Source organism: Myxine glutinosa, chromosome 1, assembly GCF_964187855.1.
Source record: "Myxine glutinosa chromosome 1, kmMyxGlut1.1, whole genome shotgun sequence".
NCBI lineage: Eukaryota > Metazoa > Chordata > Myxini > Myxiniformes > Myxinidae > Myxine > Myxine glutinosa.
In genome coordinates, this window is record NC_136261.1 from 177,552,254 (window position 1) to 177,568,983 (window position 16,730).

General features: G+C 42.4%; 1 protein-coding gene across 5 annotated transcripts in view; it reads left to right on the top strand.

The window, feature by feature from the left end:
- RAD54B (RAD54 homolog B) overlaps positions 1 to 16,730 on the top strand; it is a 95,637-nt gene that overhangs the window by 6,974 nt on the left and 71,933 nt on the right. For all 5 annotated transcript variants that reach the window (XM_078780535.1, XM_068122877.2, XM_068122863.2 and 2 more), the window contains exons 2-3: positions 3,690 to 3,817; positions 9,450 to 9,597. In XM_078780535.1, the coding sequence (XP_078636661.1) occupies positions 3,690 to 3,817; positions 9,450 to 9,597 (276 nt within the window). The remainder of the gene's footprint in view (positions 1 to 3,689; positions 3,818 to 9,449; positions 9,598 to 16,730) is intronic.

The window sequence follows — 16,730 nt, forward strand, 5'->3', positions numbered from 1 at the left end:
TGTCATATACCTTGGTTATGTGTTCGCCTTTAATACTCAAAAGGTTTACAAAAGTCATGAGCTAGTTGTTTAGTCATGAGCTAGAACATCTAATGGAAAAGAAAACTTATTTCTGTGGGTGAGTTTTTAGGTGAAAAATGAAATTTGATGTTGTGGTTGGGGGCCATCTGAAATTTGTATACCACATGTTTGACATACACACTCCTTGATTCAATGCACCTTCAAAATGTTTATAAGCAAATAAGATCACCATCGGAATCTCCACCATGTTACCGATAAGGAAGCAAAGCGCACATGCGCAGAGAGTAGCAGCAAGCAAGGCAGTGACGCTCAGTCTCGACAGTGTAATGGTGAGAACGTCCACTCATAGCCTCAAACCATTGTGTGTGTGTGTGTGTTTGTGTTTGTGTTTGTTTAGTTCCATTAGGAGCCATAAAACACATAGACTAAAAGAAAAACACAGAAGATGCTATAAATGGGAGCTGAACCAATCAGCAGCAATAGCAACTCCATACGAATGCCGTATGGCATACATGCCTAATGAATTCAAGAACGTAGAATCCATGGAATGAAAGATCCTATAGCTGTACTTTCTTTTCTCTGTAATGTAACTCCTTTTTCTCCACTAGACACATGTATGTGCAATTGGAGGTTCGGAGCTCAGAGGCACTTTTGGCGCTGTATAACTAATATCTTTTCTAAGCTCGGCGTGATCTATTTACCGAGTTTGTGCTAACTTTTGTGCGCGACTACGGCGGTCTTTGTTTATAAATATAATCACATCCTACCAGACATCGAATGAAAAATAGTCACAAACATATCACTGAGTTTTATTTCGTTCGATATCGTGTTTATTCATTTAACGTCATTGTCAACAAGTCTACAAGCTCAAGTCTCAATTCAGGTCGCAAGTCAAAAACATTTGCGACTTGAGTGTGACTCGAGTCCATGTCGTTGACTCGATTCGACATCTCTGCATTGGTGTTTCCATTTTTTGTCCACTACCTATGTGTTTTATTGGGATAATGTAAAGGTAATAGAAGAAGCATTGTATAATGATCAGCAATTTTAAAAATCCTTAATCCTTACTGATCATACGCAGCCACAAAACCAAACGAACAAACAGGAATCCTTCATTATCCAAGTCCTTATTTGGGCCCAATCATTCCACAGTAGAAAGACAGAGGGAATCACAACCTCCTCCCCTCACTCACCATTGGCTGAGGAGCATGGTCTAGGGGCAGGGTGACCCTTCTATGACCTCTCACCCGGATGTTCTGGTGATGTGGCTAATGGCTCTGGTGCTTCTCCTCCCGCTAAAACTAGTGCCAACTGCCTAGCCAATGCTTAAAAGGAACATAAAGACAGATTTATGAAGGGTAGAACATAAAATAAAGGCTCGTAGGGTTGGTGATTTTTAGACTTGTACATTAGGAGGCGTGGATATCATCTATCTATTTATAGGCCGAAAAAAAGATATTGCTGGTCTCTGGTCAGACCAAAGTTCCAGAATTGATGCGGCGATGCGGTTTTTTTTCTTCTTTTTTTTTGAAAAGCATGGATTGCACATATAAAGGTGTTCTTTTTTGTGTCCTCATGCCTTGCGGTCCTCCTCATCTGCCGTGGAGCCGTCCAGAGAGAAATTAAAGACAGCCAATGGGACTGGTAGGCCTTTTTGTAAATAATGAACACAAGCTTAAGTTATTTTAAAATGTATTTATTCTGAAAATCATTAAGTTCTTCAAGCATATTATAGACTGCCATTTCGTTCTCGAGATCGCCTCGCCGTACCGTCAAACATTCCAATGCGTCGATCGCGTCAACACTGCGCATGTGCAAGTGGTCTAACAGGCCGATGGTCTCCCACGATCTCTTCTCCCAGTCCACCAGATTTATATCACAGACACTTACAACTTGATGACAAATGAGATAGGATCCATGCCTAACTAACGAGACCACCCGCAGCTCTCTAGGCCTTCTGGTTGCTTCACACGAACCCGACAAAGAATGTCTTCGTTTCAATAAATGACAATATCCAGCCGATTGGATTCATGACGGCACGGCACACAAAACTACTCATATCTTTGGAACGGCTGGTTGGATTTGGACAAACTAAACGTAGTTTTGTAGGGAAGACCCGTGCGCGAACGACGATACCAATGGCGACCCTCACAGACCCGTAGTCCCCGAGATAGCGCGCCGGCCCGGCAACAATAGGCGCGCGCTGTTGTAGGTACCGTTGGAAATTTGAAAAAAAAAAATTGTTGACGCGCAGGGTCAAAATCGATGCGCGCGCTGACCAGAGACTGGAAATGTATTTTTCTCGGCCTAATACATATAACAGCGCATATCTAATCTCATGACTACATCACCTCACTCTTACTCTTAAGACATTTATTAAGGAGCTAACTAAACTACGCTAAGCAATATTAACCCCGAGGGGTCATTTTGCTCAAAACACTATTATGGTATTAGTTTGGATTATTTGCTATAGAATGCAGATATGGCAGTAGATGACTGGGGCGTAGCCATTCGGTAACTAGGAACAAGACTACGCCTGATTGGAGGAATCCTGGTAGAGGACTACGCAAGCCATTTGTAATCATGCTGATTGATTTGTTGTGAAGGAGAAGACATGGAGAGGTTGGTGTCGCTGGAAAGAAGGAGCTAAGCTACAGAGGAACAAAGAATCGGTTTGGCCTGGAGCTTGTATCGAGTTCGGCTGAGTCATGCAGGCCTGTGCAGTGTCGAATGCACGTGTTTTGGGTTCTGTCAGAGCAGCGTATTTGAGATGCATTAAATGAGACTCGTTGAGTCCTTTGGTAAACGAAGGAGTCGATGATGAGCGGTGGAAGATCAACTGGGTTACTAAGGTCTAGGTGGGCCTGTGAATAACTTAAGTCTGCAAAGGTGGCCTTTGTGTTTCCTTCAATGCCACATTGCGGTTAAAACGGGTCATCTGAGGAGTTAGTTGTTCCTGCACACCGTATCTCCCAGACTGAGGAACGGGATGGGGTTCTGGTCGTTTAGGTAACCGGCGTAATATGTGGATTGCGAACAGAAGCACTGAGCTGACTATCCTGTCATCACCAATTGGAACCAATGGTTCCAATTCCCTCTTTTCTTCATTTTATACACATCCTCAATGTTTGCCCTCGTTCAATCGCCTTTGTTTTTTATTTAGATTTCTCACTGAATTTTAAATGCCTAATCGCCGAGGCCTTAGACTGGGATATTTTGTGCACCCTTCCATCCTATTTTGTGTTAAGTACGTGCGTTAAGATTAAGCGGTTAACATTTTATCCATGGCCCGACTTTGGCACCACTTTGCAGGCGGTGTTGATCCCACGGTCAAGTGACTATTTTATGCCAACTCCTTCCTGCTACCAATAATGCATGAAAGTAAATGGTTACCATTTAAAAAAAGATACTGATGTGCAAAAATTAGTAGTGTTAACCTTTAAAATTTTCTGACTAGCAATGCTTAATAAATAGTCAATGTTCTCGACTGATTTTTTATTATATATTTTGTAAACTGCAGAATGAACAGAGCTGCATTGTACTGAGATTCAAGTATTTACTGAGACTAATTACAGTGTCAAACTTGTGTTCTGGTCTGTGGGATAACTTGTTAGGAAATATGACGAACCCAACCAGCTACTGTTCCCTTGCATGGAATGCATTCTCAGGCACAGGTTACAACCGAAAGGAGCTAGCGACTTTGGAGGAAGGCCATACACTGATGATTAGTGGAAAGGAGGTGGAGATCATGGGGCAGATCACCAGAGAAGACTATGACAGTGGCAGATGCTTCCAGGTAATGTTAACCATCTTTAGGTCCAAGCCTATTACCACTTCATTTTTTTTTTTCACAGACAGTAACCATAAAATTTTGCTGATATATTTTTGTGCCCTAAAGTGCACCAATGCAATATCATTGCTTGATAATGGCATTGTGAGGGGTAGGGGGTGGGGGCTGGAAGGTGTAGATGTGGGGACGCATGTGACGTAACAATGTAAATCCAAACTGGGTAATACGTTATATTCAGGTTATATACGTTATTTTACGTATCCTCTTTTTAGCTGCGGTGAGCAGCTCTATGAGAGGACCGCGTTGTTGTTCTTGTTGTTGGGGTGCCTTTTTGAATAGCGCATGCGCATACACTCGGACGTGTGTTGGTATGAGGTAAGAACATCGCAGACTAAAATCGCGATTTGTTTGAAGAAACCAGAATACATTTAGCAGCAAAGACAACATGAATGTTTTCATATCAATCTCGTTTCACAGAACTTGACACAAATTAGGTGTAATTATTGAATAGCGCATGCGCATACACTCGGACGTGCGTTGGTATGAGGTAAAAACATCACGGACTAAAATCGCGATTTGTTTGAAGAAACCAGAATAAATTTAGCAACAAAGACAACATGAATGTTTTCATATCAATCTCGTTTCACAGAACTTGACACAAATTAGGTGTACTTCTTGAATAGCGCATGTGCATACACTCGGACTTCCCCTACCGACCAAGCCCATTTCAAATTATCCTTCTGCCACCCAGAATTAACATTAATATATAACATTAATGAATTAACATTAACATTAACAGAAATAACATTCACGTCCATAGAATTGAATAGAATGACCGTTTTAAGGCCATTTTCCCCGCTAGAGCAGGGGTTAGCCTTGCGGGCCCCATGACAATCATGGTTCCCTGTTTGAGGCAATGTTTTTATGGCCGGATGCCCTTCCTGACGCCAACCCTTAGTCGCCTCTTACGATGCGCAGGGATACGGTGTACCTATTCTAAACCGGGGTACACACCGGGATCATTCATCCCAGCAAGCTGGTACTCAATTTGCCGACCTCGGAAGGATGACAGGCTGAGTCAACCCCCTGGCGTTAATTCAGCGATCGACCGGGATTCGAACCCAGGATCCTCGGATCCCAAGCCTGGACCCTAACCGCTAAGCCAACACCAGGCTAACAACACCATACATTATATGTAATCAGTTGATGAAGCATGTTGCGTCGCAAAACAGAGGACAAGACCAGAACTGAAAGACAAAAAGACGCTAGTGCATGCGTATAACTTAATGACTGGTCGAATTTGGTAGCGCATATTGCAACGGATATGCTCATGATTCTACACGTCGCAGCTGGTGACCACACTGTGGTCATTTTTCTCTTGTTCACAAAGAAGTATCCCTGGTGCGTTACACATGAGTGGACCAAACGCTAGTGGCAAGTCCACAACCTCCTCCGTGAGTGATATAATTGATTCCCCCACATCGCTCCAAAATCCATATTCTGCCTTTAAGTTGGTGTTTTTATTTATTTATTTATTTAATTACTTCTAATTTTTTTAGTCCTGGTTTTTAGTTTTTAGTCCTGGTGTTGGTTTAGCGGTTAGGGTGCTGGCTTGGGATCCGAGGATCCTGGGTTCGAATCCTGGTCGATCGCTGAATTAACACCAGGGGGGTTGACTCAGCCTGTCATCCTTCCGAGGTCGGCAAATTGAGTACCAGCTTGCTGGGATGAATGATCACGGTGTGTACCCCGGTTTAGAATAGGTGCACCGTATCCCTGCGCATCGTAAGAGGCGACTCAGGGTTGGTGCCAGGAAGGGCATCCGGCCATAAAAACATTGCCTCAAACAGGGAACCATGATTGTCATGGGGCCCGCAAGGCTAACCCCCGCTCTAGCGGGGAAAATGGCCTTAAAACGATCATTCATTCATTCATTTCATTCATTTAATTACTTCTAAATTCCCAGGGTGTCGATAAGTAAAGAAGCTTTTTATTTTAGTTGTTTAGAATCACAAACTCAACTCTGCGCTGGCAGGATAGCTTAGAGGTGTACACACTCACCTCTGAACACTCGAGCCTGAGTTTGAATCTCAACTCTCAACAATATAAACGGTCATCCTGGTTTTCGGGTGATTTTCCACGGATGGACGTTAAGTTGTTTGACCCGTCTGCTAGCAAAATTTGGTGGACATTAAGGATCTGACGGTGTTACGCATGAAGATGAAGCGAGTTATCACGGGAAACCATGAACAAGTTCCAAATTCCTGCTTGAACGTGCAGGGGCATTGCCTGTGCTTCGGTGATGACGTAACCAGTGGCCTGAATGCAGAATTGAATCCCAGGCCATTGTGCATTTGCTAACGACAACTCCTCAACACTGAATTTTGTTTTTATTACCCATTGTTTGTTGTCAGCACTACTAATTTTGAAATACCTAGCAAAGAACCCGTCCTTGCGCAATCGGTTACTTTCCCCAGAATTTGCGTACATATTTTATTACGACTTGTAATATCCCCTCCTACTTGGAGTGACGTTATGCCATACATATTTACATAGAGAGAATTGGGGTCCTCCCCCACCCTGAACCCCCGGGATTATTCTTTTTTTTTTTACTGCCTAAAGCCTTCTCATGCAAACCCCACGAATATAACCGACAGTTTTCAACTCATGCCGTTCAGCAGTTCAAAAGTGCATACAAGTCAAACAAACAAACAAATACTTCTCAAACTAAAGGGTTCCTGGAGCACGATACTCAAAGCAGTGTTCAAGTATATACAGGCGAGCCTTGCCGTTTGCGGGGGTTACGTTCTTGAAAATCCCCGTGAACCGCAAATACGCAAACTTATGGGAGGTTATGGGGAAATAGAGTTCGTGACTTCAACTTTAAAATGTGTCCAACTTGTACACTTAATTAATATGTTTGCCCATTGTTTTTGTGCTATTTCTTTTCATAAAGGAGTTATTAAGAACATAAAATAAAGTTTGTTTTGTTGAGTTATTATATTATTTCGTGTGCAGCCTGTGTTTACTGGTAGCATGACTGTGTAGTTGCAACATTTCTGGTAGCGTGGCTGTGCTGCTGATGCAGTGCCCTGTTTCCAGTAAGCTGGTCCTCATTTTGCTGACGCAACCCACCTGGTGTTATCCAACAGTATGACATGGGCTCAAACTTAAGACCCAAAGATCTTAAGCCAGCACCTTAACCATTAACACCAGGCTTATTTTCCTGAATAAAGACATAAAATTAAGATTATGAAACTTACCTTTAATAATAATATTGTTAAACTTGATCGAATAATGTGATGGTGTTGTTGATGATGGTGATAATGAAGACGTGTTGATGGAGATGACGGTACGCAGTCACAATGGTGGAATCTTCTTCATCCCAATAAACATGCCACGCCCTCTCATGCTATATGTTGATATATTGCATAGTTCTTGGATGTATGATGGAGGAGGTTTGTGCTCTACAGTTTTAAAGTATATAATTCAATTTAAATAAAGGTTTGAATAGGTTTAAAGGCATATAAATAAAACAATTCCTGGTTTTACCACCATTTTCCAAGCGACCATTACACCAAACCTATCTAACACGTTACATTATTTATTCATGCTTGCTATTTATGCCACTTATGACGTCCTTAAAAACAGTAATTTTCCTGTTTGGAATGATTTCGATTTTGTTTGACTGTCAGGCAGCCAGACAGAGTAAAAAATATTGTTATGGACGTGGGGTTCGGGGTTCCCACAATGGGAGACGCCTCGGGTTCCTCTCAACCAACGATCCTGAGGCCACCAGTCGCACATAACTCTGCTGTCCGGCAGGTTGCTAATCAACCGCAAATGCCAATTAGTCATCCAAGTCTCTCAGGGCCCTCCGTCTGACACTGTTCACCTGGAGGTGAGGTGACATGGCTTATCTAACTGGGGATTGTGCCCTCAATACATACAGATCTTTATCTTATTTAAGCAGGTGAAGCTGAGCGAACGTACCGGCTACATCGTGAAACCAAATCGGACCCTAGGGAAAGATAAAAAGGTTCCAGAAACAAAGAGCAGGGCGAGGCTTTGAATCGACCCCTTAACGTACCGCGCGAGGAATGGCGAGTCCGTCGCTTCCCTGTGCTGGGGGAAAGGATAATGGTGAGTACATTTTTGTGCTCTCTTAGGTTGAACGGTTCGCCCGGCCGCTCCGGCGCTCTTCTCCGTTCCCCTGGCAGATCGAACGCCACAGGTTGGCGCCTCCTGTGGACAGCTCCAACGAAGCACAATGGAACTCAAGGACCAGACTGGATGACAGCGATCAGATCCCAATGACGTTATCTCCGTCCTGTCTCGTACTGTCTTCTCCTTTCCTGGACTGAACGTTAACTGCTGGATTCTGTCTGATTCTCTTGGATTTTGTGCTGAACTGTGTGCTTCTGTCTGCTTAATGTGTACTGTCCAGACTGATTTGCAACTCCTCCTTATGTGCATCTGAGGAGGGGTGGAATCCGGTGGGGGTCAAGGATTACGTCCCCGTTCTTTCCAGGTTTGGTTGCCGAGAGCAAAGGTCACGCATCACCCTTCTTGGTCCTGGTGTGGCGTGTTGATTGGCTTAGATGAGTCTCTGTGTGATGTCACCCTCTCTGCGAGCTTGTCGGTCTGAAATTGTCCTCATTCATGTTCGCGATGATTTTGGCATCAGCTCCTGACAAACACTAAACACTAAACATTATCGGTGTGTACCCCGGTTTAGAATAGGTACACCGTATCCCTGCGCATCGTAAGAGGCGACTAAGGGTTGGCACCAGGAAGGGCCATAAAAACATTGCCTCAAACAGGGAACCATGATTGTCATGGGGCCCACAAGGCTAACCCCTGCTCAAGCAGGGAAAATGGCCTTAAAACGATCATTCATATTCATTCACACCCTTGGAGTGAATGGAATTCCTGAACACTGTGTTACTTTGGTACAAACAAATTAATGGGTGTTGACATCTTCAATCTACGATTCTACTGCAAACGGCAAAAGTACGGCCAAGTACCATTGCTGGCTATGGCAAAAGTATTACTTGCTGGCTTTGTACAAGCTGACGTTACCTGTCCATTTGCATTGTTCTACTGCAAACTTTGTCAGAACTGAGATTTGTGCCTCCATTAACAAGTAGAAAACTTAAGATATTAACTGTTACCTAGTGTAGAATGTGTTGACTTCATGACATGTTTTGTATAGTCATACTACATGTATGAGGCTTACTTTGTCTGATTGTTCTACTGGAAACTTTGTCAGAACTGAGATTTGTGCCTCCATTAACAAGTAGAAAACTTAAGATTGTTACCAAGTGTAGAATGTGTTGACATTCATGACATGTTTTGTATAAGCCACATGTATGAGGCCTACTTTGTCTGATTGATCTACTGTAAACTTTGTCAGAACTGAGATTTGTGCCTCCATTAACAAGTAGAAAACTTAAGATATTAACTGTTACCAAGTGTAGAATGTGTTGACATTCATGACATGTTTTGTATAGTCATACTACATGTATGAGGCTTACTTTATCTGATTATCACAATTTATGCACCAAGGATCATCAAATGACACCTTTAATCACAATATCTGTGTATTTTATACCTGCTTATGTTCCCACCCCATTAGGTATCCATGGGGACGACTGACGTTGTCGAGCCAGGCACTGGCATTGGGCAACACTTTACTAGCTCTCTACAACCACGTGCTGCAGGGGATGGTCTGAAACCACTTGAGGGGCGAGCCCCAAAACCTCGCTTTGACCCTTTCGCACCGAGTGAGATTTCCTGATAACTTTGATCTTGCATTCCTGTTTTTGTAGTGCAATTAATTAAAAATGTTCTCTGTATTGTCAGCACTTCCTTTTTTCATGGGTTAACAGGATATAATATACAGTAATTGCCTCGAAGCACAATAATCAATCTAAGGTCAATTCTCAACTCAACTAAGTTTAAATTGCCTTTCTCTTACTTTGCATGCATCAACGGGTTTTCAGGGATAATATTAAGCTGTCTTATCTACTTACACTTATTTTTGGCCGTGAAAGATCCGACGATGCCTATCAAAATGGGCAGGCCGTGCTGGTGTCCAAGCGAAATTGTAAATTCCTGGCCAAATGTCCAGGGGCACTGCGTCGAGTCGAGTCGTGTAGGTTTTGAGTTCCCTGTCTCATTAATATTGCCCGGCAATGCATTATGTATGCACACACACACACACACACACACACACACACACACACACACACACACATACATACATACATACATATATATAGATACACATATATATATATATATATAGTCCTGTCACCGGGGTTAAGACCCTGGGTGACGGATGACCGAAACGTTGTTACTCCTGAGGCGTACAAGCCGAAAATATAGCGGTAGTTTTTGGCGCCGAGGGTAGTGAAGTGTAGTGAAGTCCTTACCTGGGACGAGTCGCACACGGGGGTTATCCGATCCCCACAAACACAGAAATGACAAGACAATGGAAATGCAACAATCAATTAATTTAATGAAAATAAATGCAGTACCATAAAAATGAAAGGTGAGGTAAAACTATAATTAGCAATTGAGACGTCTCCACTCAGACTCGTATACAAGCAAGGGGAAAATAAAGTAAAAATATATGATGTTTCATTTCGAGCCGGCCGGCACTTAGCTTTGCGTCCCCAAATGGCTGGTAAGGCTTGCTGGTCATCGCCTCGAACCACCACGCGGGAAACGCACAAGATGGCATGGAATTGCCGAACCTCTCTTGTTCAGTCTCTTTCCACAAGCGCACATGAGCCACAGATGTGCCACCGCCCGCAACCTAGCCGGAACAAAGAGAAAATGTGACCGCCTCCAACGAGCGCCAGGACAGATAGACAGAGAGACAGGGAGAATGTGACTGCCTCCAACGTATGTCAGGACAGAGAGAGACGGGGAGAATGCGACTGCCTCCAATGAATGTCAGGACGAAAAAGACCAAGATGGCGAGACAGCTTCTTTTCTTTCCTTCAGCTCTTGAATGTTCCACGCTGACGTCGCACTCTGTCCAATCACCGAGCTCTACGCAATCATCCCATTGCACCTCAACCAATCACGAAGGCCGGGGCGTATCCAGCTCGCCACGAGTCGTCGGGGGAGGGGGGGTTGGAGTCCAGTCGTCGTTCGGATGACGTCTGCGGTCGTGAATCGGGATTTACGTGCCGATCGCCAAATGTGCTGGGTGGTGGTTAGCCGTGGCGGCGTTGTGAGCGAATGGAGTCATTTGTTATAGCTGGCTGAGTTTTATAAGAACATTAGGAAAAATTACAAGAGGCATTTACACACAGGGGATTTAACCTTACAGACCCTACCTAGATAGCACAACCCTACTCCTCCGTGTGGAGACACCTAAACATTTACCCAGACATTCGACACTACTTAGATACATTAGGATGGCTTCCTCTTCTTCACGGCACTTGGCGTGATCAGGTCACACATTATTACAGTGGCATTAGCCTGTTCTTTCATTATACATTGTACTTTATGTCCTTATTATTGTGACGTTATCTAATGCTGTACCTATAACGATGATTATGCAACCTGGTTATAAATAAAATTTGTGTGACAATCCGATTTTATCCCATTGTTTTGCGATAAAGAAGTTAATACTGTTGATGCAGCACCATTTTCGGTCATCTAAACCCCCACCTCCTCATCCTTACAGAACCTTGGATCGCTGAGCCAAATGAGTTTAATTATCTCCAGTGTTCTTGTTACCAACTCGGCCATTCACTTTGCTTGAAAGCTGGCATCTGCACTTGCGTTGGATCAAACACTCCATCTTCTCAAATACAGTGCCTTCAAAAAGTATTCACACCCTTTGACTTTTTCACATTTTGTTGTTACAGCCTGAATTTTAAATGAATAACATGAGATTTTTTGTCACTGATCTCCACATAATAGGCCAGAATGTCAAAGTGGCAAAAGTGTCAAAGTGACAGCTAATCACACATCTAACACCATCCCTACCCTGAAGCATGATGTTGACAGCATCATGCTATTGGGATGCTTTTCAGTGGTGGGGACTGGGAGACTTGTAAGGATAGAGGGAACAATTAATTGAGCCAAACACCAGCAAATCCTTGAGGAGAACCTGCTTTAGAGTGCAAAAGACCTTAGACTGTGGCGAAGATTTATGTTCCAACAGGACAATGACCCCAAGCATACAGCCAAAGCAACACTGGAATGGCTTCAGAAGAAGCACGTGAATGTCCTTGAGTGACCCAGCCAAAGTCCAGACTTGAATCCCATTGGGAATTTGTGGAAAGACTGGAAGATTGCTGATTACTGACACTCCCCATCCAACTTGGCAGAGCTTGAGCAAATCTGCAAGGAAGAATGGGAGAAACTCCCAAAATACAGATGTCCAAAGCTGATACAGACGTACCCAAAAAGACTCAAAGATGTAATCGCTGCCAAAGGTCTCTATGAAGTATTGACTCATGGGCTGAAAACTTATTGAAATTTGATATTTCTGTATTTCATTTTCAATCCATTCATAAAAAATTCTAAAAACATGTTTTCACTGTCATTATGGTGTATTTTGTGTATATCGGTGACAATATTTTTTAAATTTAATCCATTTTTAATTGAGGCTGTAATGCAAAAAAATGTGAAAAAGTCAAGGGGATGTCAATACTTTCTGAAGGCACTGTATGCAATTTGCAACTATCCAATTGTTTTAAATATTTTTTTTGTTGAAATTCTTTCTTTACCACCCACAAAACGTATTTGCTATCTATGTAGTCAGACAGCCAACGTAAGCTATCGTTCCAATACATGGCATCTCTTTGTTACAAGCAAACAAACAAGGTAGGTCCCTTCTATATGTTCCAGGTTATGTTGCCAAGGTGGGTGACATTTCCGCCATAGCCATTTTAGTGTCAACTAGAACAATGCGACTGTGTCACCAATATGCCTCCGCATAGTCCCACAAAGGGTAGATGCCATCACTCTGCATATGTATGGGTAGGGGATCACGTTTGTGAAGTTTCGTGTTGATCGGATAAGGTTCGTTTTTCTATCCAAGATGGCTGCCAAACCACATGAACTATGACGTCATCATTTTCAAACTATATGCAACAGTGCTGTTAGATAATATTTGTAAAATTTCCCATCGAGAGGGTGAGCGGATTCAGAGTTAGAATGAATGAATGAATGAATGATCGTTTTAAGGCCATTTTCCCCGCTAGAGCGGGGGTTAGCCTTGCGGCCCCCATGACAATCATGGTTCCCTGTTTGAGGCAATGTTTTTATGGCCGGATGCCCTTCCTGACGCCAACCCTTGGTCGCCTCTTACGATGCGCAGGGATACGGTGTACCTATTCTAAACCGGGGTACACACTGTGATCATTCATCCCAGCAAGCTTGTACTCAATTTGCCGACCTCGGAAGGATGACAGGCTGAGTCAACCCCCCTGGGCGTTAATTCGGCGATCGACCGGGATTCGAACCCAGGATCCTCGGATCCTAAGCCGGCACCCTAACCGCTAAGCCAACACCAGAGATATAATTATTTAATATTTTCCTTCAATCCAATACGGCTGCCAAACCATGTGACCTATGATGTTATAAATTTAATATTTCAATACAAATGGGTCATAGATCATGTGCATGGAATTTCAGATTTTTAGGATAATGAATTCGATTAAAACATTTTTGGCTGGTATACCACTTCACATATGATGTCATCATTATCATGATTTTGTTCCCCTTTGGGAGTATGTGACAATGTGCCAAGTTTCAAATTTTTCCATTCAGCGGTTTCCGAGAAATAATTTTTTAATTTTCTTTTCATCCAAGATGGCTGCCATACCACGTGACCTATGCCGTCACAATTATCATAAAAACATTCTGCATGGGTGTCACTCCTACCCTGAAAGTTTTGCCTCAATCAGACATATGGTTGCTGAGAAAAACGAGGTTTAGCCCGGACAGACGGACGTATGTACGTATGGACACGGAAGGACAACCCAAAAACATTATGCCTCCGGCGACTTTGTCGGCAGAGGCATAAAAAACGAGAAAACAAAATGGCGGCCAAAACGACTCATTTGAAAGGAATGGGTGTTAATTTTCACCTTAAAGAATGTTGTTTCTCTCGATCATGGTGTCGTTCTGTAGTTTTTCTTGGTCTGTGATGACAATGGGTACACACTGGAAGGTCTGCAGTCAAAAAATGTAGTACTATATGATACATATCACATTATTTTACTAAAAATAACTAGAACTATGGCAGACCAGGTAATGCTGCGTTTAGCCAGTAAACCCGCATCATCCGTGTTCTTTTATTCATTTCAATATTATCTATTGTCTACCAACATGGCATTTATAAATTCAATGCATTTCCCTATTTTCCGTCATAAGATACAGGTGCATTCAAATGTCACGATGATTTATTTTCTCTTTTAAAGAATGTCTACATGTATGCGTACCTGACTGATGGACAACCATGGAACCTGTTGCTATTTTGAAACGTAAACGGACGTCCTGCAGACGAGAAACGATACTACGGAAAGGTACAGAACGGGGAAAGGAACAAGTTCGACTAGTTGGAGATGAACGCATACGATTAGGAGATATTTATCCAACAGACCTTTGACAAAAGCTAGCAGAACTGACTGACGATGAGTGGTCCGGGGGTGTGTTTGTCTGGCATAGATCATGTTATGGGAATTTCAGCACGGAAACTAGACTTGAACGAATGAGTCAGAAATCAAATATGGATTCATCACAAGCTGGAGATTCAGCCATTGAACAGGACCAATCAGCAGTGAGATGATCAAGATCCTCTTCCATATCAGTGATGAACTGGGAACTATGTATTTTCGGCCAGAACACTGAAAAAAAAGATGGTATGCGAAATGTATCTACATTCAGCATTTCTCAGAAAGTACTCAATCTGGCATTAAATGATTTCACTATGCGGGTCAGATTGGCAGGAGTTGTGGGAGACCTCTGTGCAGCAGAAGGTAAATATCACTTGGAGTGTTGGGTTAGGTTGGTGACTGGTGATATTTGCTTGGATGAGATGTTAGGCCATGGGGCATAGGGCTAAAATGTGCTCAATTTGACAATTTCGTGCAACAACGCAGGGGATTACTTAAAATTGCTATAGATGGGTTGGGGATGTGCTCCTGAACAAGAAACACCATGTCCCCAGACACCAGGGGTGCTCATTAATTTTTAACGCGCACTTGATGAAAATGCAAGTAAATATATATTCATCAACTATACGTTACTGCATTTTCTTTTATTTCTGGATAGTTTGAGGAGTAAAATGAAAAAAATTGATTGTGATATTGTTTCTAGACCTCCTTTTCACTAAAATACACCAATAAACATGATATTTTTGTATCTAGATAGTCATAGCGATAAGTTGAAAATGAATCCAATCTGAAAATATGGTCCGCCGCAGCTGAAACACATGTTGTGCCGCAAATAAATCATTTTTATTTTACTTTTTTTAAATTAACTTCTCACTTCTACCTTCTATGATCAGTTCATCTTCTTTGATTTGAAGAATGGCAATGAGTGGCAGTTGACGGCTGACTCCTTTTACTTTTTAGAAGATTCATTTTCAACTTATTTATTTAAAACAGTACAACATGTATACATTTCGCATGTCATGGAAAGTGCTTGCATGATTAACAGTGTTTAAGAGTACTGTTACTTTTGCTTCGTTTCCATGTTCAATACATAATGTATACATGCCAGGATAAGGCAGACAGACATAAATAATTGAGACAATCAAATTTGTTTATGATATCCATTACATTATAATTTACATCATTGTTCAATTTACAGCTTTCAAGTTTGAGAAATTTGTACTATTAACTATATTCACAGGTATAAGGTCGAAATCATGAACACAGGACTTTCATTTAAAAAATGATTGTACTTAAGAATAAATTAATTTTATTCCTAGGAGGGGCCAGCTTCGCAAATTATGCAGAAGATATTTGTGCACTTGACCTAAAAGACACTTTAAAAATGAAGATTGATAAATTCATATGACCTCAAAAAAAGGAACTTCACCTCAATATTCTTCTTCATCAGAACCAGCTCCTTCCTCTGGCTCAGCAACTGGTTCATCGGATACAATTTCACCATTCTCGCATCCAGTGCATCTACAGAGTTCTGTACATTGCATACCAAGCTCACTGCAGCATGTTACGTCAGCCACTGACTGCACGTCATCTTTGAGTGCACGCTTACATTTTCCCTTCTTGCAGCTACAGTGTACTAGCTCCAGGATGTCATCAGGAGCAGGTGGAAGACTACACCAGTCCACTTCCAGAGAAGGTGTTCCATCAATCTCTTCAACTTTCCATCCTGATTCACTGGGAGCTGGAATTTCTGGCAGCTGTTCTAGGCAACGACGAAATATACCAGCTTGGTAATTAGCACGCATGATGTGTTTGATGAGAGAATCTCTGTTTGGTGGAAGGGATTCTCCAGCATGGACACCAAGTCGAAACTTATCATATCTGGCCTCGTTGACGGTTTCTGCTTTCTCCTGCCCATATACATGGCAAGCAAATCGCTCCAGTCTAGCAATTAGGTCATCTGATGGAGTGAATGACACCCCAAGCTCTTGAAAGGTTTCTTTGTACTTGTCATACTTAATCATTAGCAGTACTTAATACTTAATCACATGTAGCAGCCATGATGGTACTGAAGCTCCCTGGCAACCAAGTCCTCCCCTTCTATTTGATGCAGCATTTGTACATCCTCTTTTGCTTTTGCAGCCTTTAGAAGTTGACCTCCACTGATGAGTTCACATTTTACTAGCCTTACCATTGATCTCTTTCCTGAGATGTGACTGCGCTTGTATTGGTTGCTATGGCAGAAAATGCACTCTTCAGGAAACATATGT